Below are 6,869 nucleotides of genomic sequence, written 5' to 3' on the forward strand. Positions count from 1 at the left end.
AATCAAACATATAATAATTTATACGTTTAAGAATACTAATTAGTTTTAATTATAATATAATTCACGTATTAAAACTACTTTTATTATAACTTTATTTATATGAAAACAATAATCATTCAGTTTGTATGTACTGCGTAAAGTAGGTGCATAAACTAGTTCGTTGATGTTCTTTTGTACTATTACACGGCTAAAAGTGAGAACACACTTCAGGTTATATGCTTATTAGTTTCTAATTATATCGTGTTATCTTCTAACCCTTGTTTCCAACCACACAATAAAGAAAAGGGGAAAAGGAACATAGACTTAAAACTAGGAATTTAGAAAAAAGGGTAAATGAGAAAAAGAAAAGTAGTAGAGAGACCAAAGGGCAGAAATTATCCTAAGGTTCGAATTGGCAAGGGTCAGATTTCGACCATGATCAACCCCTTCTCTTACTACTTGCTTTTTTGAGTCTTCATCTAATAATATTCCACTTTACATAGTATGTGTAGAAACACATATATTCTGTTATTTATAGAATTTGATGAACAAGAGTGAATGAAACTTGTGTTTATAGTAGGATTTGGTTCATAAATTATTTGAATGGTGAAGGAGTGGTTCATATTATGTGGATGGTGTTAATTAATTTTGATGTTAATTGTGGAGGATATAAGATGCAGTGAGGTAGAGCTAACAGAAGGCGTGAGAGAGTAGAAGAAAACAAGAAGAAGAAAATTACGCGCGAGCTGTCTATATATTATTGTTGATGAATAAAGTAATTAGGCAGAGTAATTAAGTGTGGATATTATTATTAGGAACTATAAAACGGACCACACTTTATGATTAAATTAATCTCACATCACTCATCACTCATCCACCAGCTGTCTTTTCTTGGAAATAAATAATATGTTATATAGAGAAAATTGAGATGAAGAAAATGCAGAGAATAGAATACTGAGAAAGAACAGCAGAAACTCTCCAAAGTTGCAACCCAATCCAATCCTCTTTGAAAGCAAAAGGGTGGCTAGCTTTTGCTCCCCATGCCCCGCGATGATGGACACTTTGTCTAGCTAGATAGCACCCTTTTATCTACCACCCTAACTAGCTTCTTCATTTTCCCACCCTCGTGTGAGAAACCCAACCTTGTAGCAACCTCTTCCTTTATCAATCATTAACATGGAATGGTACGGCCACAATGAAAATTGGTTGGTTTAATTTCTTCTTTTCGCAGCCGAGATAATAGATACATACATACACATATACCACTTTTCATGCCATCTTTCGTTTTTACTTTACTTTATATCATATTCTCATTTTTCTCCCTTTCTTATAAGATCTTCTGTCACTCTTTTATATCTCTCTTCTCTTCTCTTCAACAACCCCCTCCTTCTAAAGGTTTTCCCTCTCTCTCTCTCTCTCTCTATCGCTGGTGTTGTTCATATTTCAAGTTTTTCTGTTTCTTTTTCATTTGGGTGCTTCTTCTTTGCCAGTTTAGCAGCTTCATTAACTGAAACAACTGTCATGTGGTGTGTTTTTTAGGATCTGTCACTAGCACATAATCGGGAGGCGCATGTGAAAAGTGGTGTAGCTTCGAATTAAGGGGCTAATTGAGGCTTCAGATCAAGTTGAAAAGAAAAGAAGGTTTGATACTGTGATTATTTGATTTGTTTTGTTGCATAGACTTTTGAGAAAGAAAGAGTAACGATATTTTGTTATGTGTGCATCATCATTGTGGCAGGTTTTTGTCGTACGGTCACGAGAAACCGAATTTTGTGTGACAGACATGGCGACGTACTTTCATGGTAGCACTTCAGAAATCCCTTCCTCCGCTGAAGGGTTGCAGACACTTTACCTTATGAATCCAAACTACGTACCGTACTCTGACGCGGCGCAACACCCAGCGCAAAACATGCTCCTCGTCAATTCCAATAACGCTAGTAACACTAGCCCCACTTCCGCCAACGCGCTCAACTTGGGTAACTTCACCCACGCGCCACCACCTCCATCTCCCAACAACCACCGCGACCAACAACACCACCACCACCTGATTGGGCTTACCATTCCCTCATCAAACATCATCGGATCCAATACCGCCACCGGAGATCACGCTCGCCCATCGTTCCTTGGACACCATGAGTTCTCCGGGTTTCACGGCGGTGCTACCGCTGCAACAACAGCGTCAACTTCTCGTTCTAACTATAACTTATGGGGTTCCATATTTGATCAGTCTGCTTCGAATATGGTGGCAACAACAAACACCCCATCTGAAAATATGGGGTGTGTTGCTTCTGCTGTCACTGCATCGACCCAGATTGGTTTTCATAGGCCTAATCATCTGTCGCTGAGCCTTTCTTCACAACAAACACCTTACAGGTCTTTATCCGGGGATGTTCATGCTATATCTCCGGCGAGCCTCGGCGGTGATGATATGAGGGGTTTGCAGAACGGGGTTTCTAGCATGCATAGTGTTGCTTTGGGTTCCAAGTATTTGAAATCAACACAAGAGCTTCTTGACGAAGTTGTGAATGTGGGGAAGGGAATCTCCAAAGGGAGAGAATCTATGGAAGGGGCTAAGAAAGAGAAGATGAAGGGGAATATTGAATCAACTTCTGGGGTTGGCGATGGTTCGAGCTGTGGAGGGGAGAATAACGATGGAGGGAAACAAGGAGGTGAACTCGGCACGGCACAGAGACAAGAGCTTCAGATGAAGAAATCCAAGCTTGTGAGCATGCTCGATGAGGTATATGATATGTTTGTTTACATAAATAAAAATGCATGCACGTAGTAATCATTAACTTTCCACTTAACGATGCTTGGGGATTTGGTATTGATTTCCAAGAATTTATGATTTGTGACTCTACAAATGCATTGGTTTGATCTTGCGGAAAGTACTACTGTACTTGAGTGTGTTATCGCTTCCTTGCGGTGCGGGGTGGGTTATGTTACGTTATGTCACACTTCTTCATCAGTCCGAGAGCATGGTTGATTCAGTACTTGAATAAAATTTGTATGATTCAGCTTTTGACTGTGGGACTGAGGAAATAATAAAGAATGTGACATTGCAAGAGGGACTGTGAAATTGACAGGATTGTCACTCATTATTTGATCTTAGGGAAAAGAAAACTGGTAAGAAAAAAGTCACATTCGGTCTGATGAATGTCAGAGAATAATTTAGGTTTGGGCCCATTTGGGTCTGTTCCCAGTTTATATCTGAAACTCTGAACCCATTATTGATCACTTCCACTGTTTACATAATAATTTTTTTCTCTTCATCAATCATCCCATTTAATATTTTTTTTAAAAAAAATTGCATGAACACAAAAGGGTAAAAAGTAAAAGTAAAAAATGCACACATGCACGGGTCCAAATCAACAAACTATTGCGATTAGTATCATTAACAAGTGTTTTTTTGTGAATTGTTTAGGTGGAGCAAAGGTACCGACAGTATCACCACCAAATGCAAATTGTGGTAACATCATTTGAGCAGGCTGCGGGTGTTGGAGCGGCAAAGTCTTACACAGCCCTTGCGTTAAGGACAATCTCAAAACAATTTCGGTGTCTCAAAGATGCTATCTCTTCTCAAATCAAGACAGCGAGCAAGACCTTGGGTGAAGATGATTGCTTAGGAGTTAAGGTAGAAAGTTCAAGGCTTAGGTACGTTGATCATCAACTGAGACAACAACGAGCATTGCAGCAGCTAGGAATGATCCAACACAATGCTTGGAGGCCCCAAAGAGGCTTGCCTGAACGTGCTGTTTCTGTTCTTCGTGCTTGGCTTTTTGAGCATTTCCTGCACCCGTAAGTATTTCATATCCAACATTTTGTTTCTGCCAGTTAAAACTTATACATGAACTAATTCCAAGTTCTCATATTTAACTTTTTTTAAAACTTGATTTTAGTTTATATACAGATCAAATTTAAAGAGTATTTTACATTTCAGTTTTCTACTTTAAGAGAATTATCTAAACAAAATAATAATATTGAAGATCATAAATAAACTTTCATAAATTCCTTCAAGATACAAGACTTTAAATTATACTACTTCTGTTTTTTCTTACTCGATCTTGTAATGGTGGCCTGCAGCTATCCTAAGGACTCCGACAAGGTTATGCTTGCAAAACAAACAGGGCTTACTCGGAGCCAGGTACATTTCCTTCCCTATATATATATATATATATATATATATAGTAATTCTTTTATTGAAGAAGAAAAATAGATGGAGATAAAAAAAAGTCAGTGTTATTTGATGGAGGTAAGAAAAAGACAGAGAAAAGAGAAATAAAAAAACGTGATACACCATTAACTATTTTTGGTTTGTGTTATTTACTATAATATTTTTATATTTTTCTAAATTCAATCACTTTTATTTTCTCTTTTACTTTTTTTTAGCTATTTTAATCATATTTTCTATGAGTATATATTGAGAATCATGCATCATATATATTAGAATTGGAATTCTATATGAGTATATATTAAGAATAGGCATCAAATTAGAATTGAAAAAGAGAAATAACTTTTTAGTAAAATTGCAACAAATTTGAAATTATATTAGTAAAATAAGAGTTGTAAACTGGTATATTTCTATTTTTATTTGTTGAACTAACATGTTTCTTTCAATATGCATTCAATAGTTTGTTTTTTCCTTTCTTGTTTCACTTCATTTTGGAAGTCCATTTTCAAACTCATTGAGAAAATATTGTAGTGATTGTGAGTGAGATGAGTTTGCAATGGGTATATATATATGGAAGGTTTATGACATTATATAAGTTTATAATAACGCAGGTGTCTAACTGGTTTATAAATGCCCGAGTTCGGCTATGGAAGCCAATGGTTGAAGAAATGTACTTGGAAGAGGTGAAGCAAGAACCAAACAATGGCTCCCAGGACAACAACACAAATAGATCAAAAGAAAATAACAAAGAGTTATGGTCAGAAGCTAATGCTGCTACACATGAATCTGGTGGCTTGAGACTTAATCAAATTAATGTTCTCCAATCAAAGGCAGAAAGTTTCAATAATAATCAAACCACTTCCCCTACAGAAATCTCCAATTCTAATTCACTCTCAACATCTCCAATGGGAGGAGGAGGAGGAGGGTCTCTCCAATCTGGTTTCCATCTTGGGGATATGCAAAGTCCAAAAAGGCCAAGAAGCACTTCTGAAATGCAAAACTCTCCGGGTAGCATCCTTTCAGTGGACATGGAAATGAAGCCTCATGGAGAGACAAACACTAGAGAAGGAACCAACACAAAGTTTGGCATTGAAAACCACAGTGGGGGTTTTGGAGCATTTCCCATGGAAGACATTGGAAGGTTCCATCATGTCAGTGAACAACTGGCTCCAAGGTTTCATGGAAACGGAGTTTCTCTCACTCTTGGACTTCCACACAGTGAGAATCTTACTCTCTCGGGAACTCAGCATGGATTCCTCTCACCGAATATGCACTTGGGAATGAGAACAACCAATGAAAATGAGTTTTGTGGTGCCATCAACACCCCACCTTCTTCTCATTCAGCCACCAGTTATGATAACATCGACATCCAAAACAGAAAGAGGTTCGCTGCGCAGTTGTTGCGGGATTTCGTGGCCTGAGCATTGATTATTGACTAGCTAGCTAGGATAATTAATGAGATACCCCACAAAGGATGTGAAGAATTTTCTTTTTCTGATGTTGCAATCCACACAAACACAATGCAGTTCAGAGTGTTTTCTCACGACACACTAACTTAGCAGAAGAAGATTAGCAAGGAAAAAGAAAAAAAAACAAACGAAATGGAGAAGCGTATATGAATGTTTGTTGAAACCGGAGCACTGCTTAAGTAAGTCACGTGCATGTCCTGGCATGGGAAGGAAATAAATTGCTCCAATGTATAAAGGTGGAAACTGTTCTAAGATTATATATGAACTTGCAGTGGTTCAGTTTTTCATGCATGTTCTGATATGAAATAGTTTAACTGAATTATTCAAGTTGAGTTGGGGAAGGTATATTGTTGTATATGGTATTGGAAAGTAGCTAGGTTCATACAAGGAATTTGATGATTTGTTTGGATAGGTTTTATATATATATTTGGATTTTGTGTTATGCTTTAGTTTTGTGAAATTAATTATTTCTGCATGTACAGTTTTTGTTTCATTTGTAAATGTATGCCTTTGTGGTTACTACGTGATACGTAGGTAGGGTGCATGAAACGCACATGGATGTAGATAAATTTTGGATGCTTTATATCATATGCATGGGATTAGGATCAATTATTATGGTTACTTTTGATAACATCACAGTGTATGTCTGCAGAAATAATCGTTCAGATGTGGCTATGCTTTTAAGAAATAGTTTTGAGATAACATTTGTTGCCCCTTCAATTTTTGAAAGCATTTTTAACATGTATACGTACAAAAAAAAAGATAAAAATTACATGAGAAATAAAAGTAAATATATTATTTTAAATTCAGTATGATATAATTCATTTGAATAGTAAAAACATGGTTTTTCTTATATACAACCATGAAAAATGTTTACACGTGATTTCCAAGGAGTAATTAGTTGTGATAGTTTTAAAGTAAGAAAAAGGTATTTTATACTATTTAATTATATAAATTTAACTGTGTTATCACTGCCTTTTATTTTGTTAAAAATATTGTTATAATATAATACCTACACTTCAATGTGAAAATGGAAAGTACTTTATATATTTGCTTATTTAAGTGTCAAGGTGTAACTTCCCTTAATTACACTACACAATTAATATTTATCACTTTATTAATATTTTAGTAGTTACATTTATTTAAATGTTATAACATTTAAATTTCAATTATTATAGTAATATATTTTTATATAAGTTTAACTGTAGATAATATAAATATAATATTATGACATTTTGTAGATAAATTTT

The 6,869-nt window shown here is 35.8% G+C and overlaps 1 protein-coding gene across 3 annotated transcripts; it reads left to right on the forward strand.

Annotated features, from left to right (window-relative positions):
• The first annotated feature begins 681 nt into the window (after positions 1 to 681).
• Positions 682 to 6,061, forward strand: LOC137821601 (BEL1-like homeodomain protein 1). Of its 3 annotated transcripts, none has more exons than XM_068626288.1 (6): positions 682 to 1,184; positions 1,519 to 1,620; positions 1,718 to 2,719; positions 3,404 to 3,777; positions 4,063 to 4,123; positions 4,762 to 6,061. In XM_068626288.1, the coding sequence occupies exons 3-6, from the start codon at positions 1,763 to 1,765 to the stop codon at positions 5,569 to 5,571; spliced, it is 2,202 nt and encodes a 733-aa protein (XP_068482389.1). In that variant the 5' UTR covers positions 682 to 1,184; positions 1,519 to 1,620; positions 1,718 to 1,762; the 3' UTR covers positions 5,572 to 6,061. The 3 variants fall into 3 exon arrangements, with proteins under 3 accessions (XP_068482389.1, XP_068482382.1, XP_068482373.1); XM_068626281.1 differs by having other exon boundaries at positions 780 to 1,163; XM_068626272.1 differs by having other exon boundaries at positions 921 to 1,374.
• Positions 6,062 to 6,869: the final 808 nt, after the last annotated feature.

The sequence above is a fragment of the Phaseolus vulgaris genome, chromosome 11, assembly GCF_000499845.2.
Source record: "Phaseolus vulgaris cultivar G19833 chromosome 11, P. vulgaris v2.0, whole genome shotgun sequence".
Classification (NCBI taxonomy): Eukaryota; Viridiplantae; Streptophyta; class Magnoliopsida; order Fabales; family Fabaceae; genus Phaseolus; species Phaseolus vulgaris.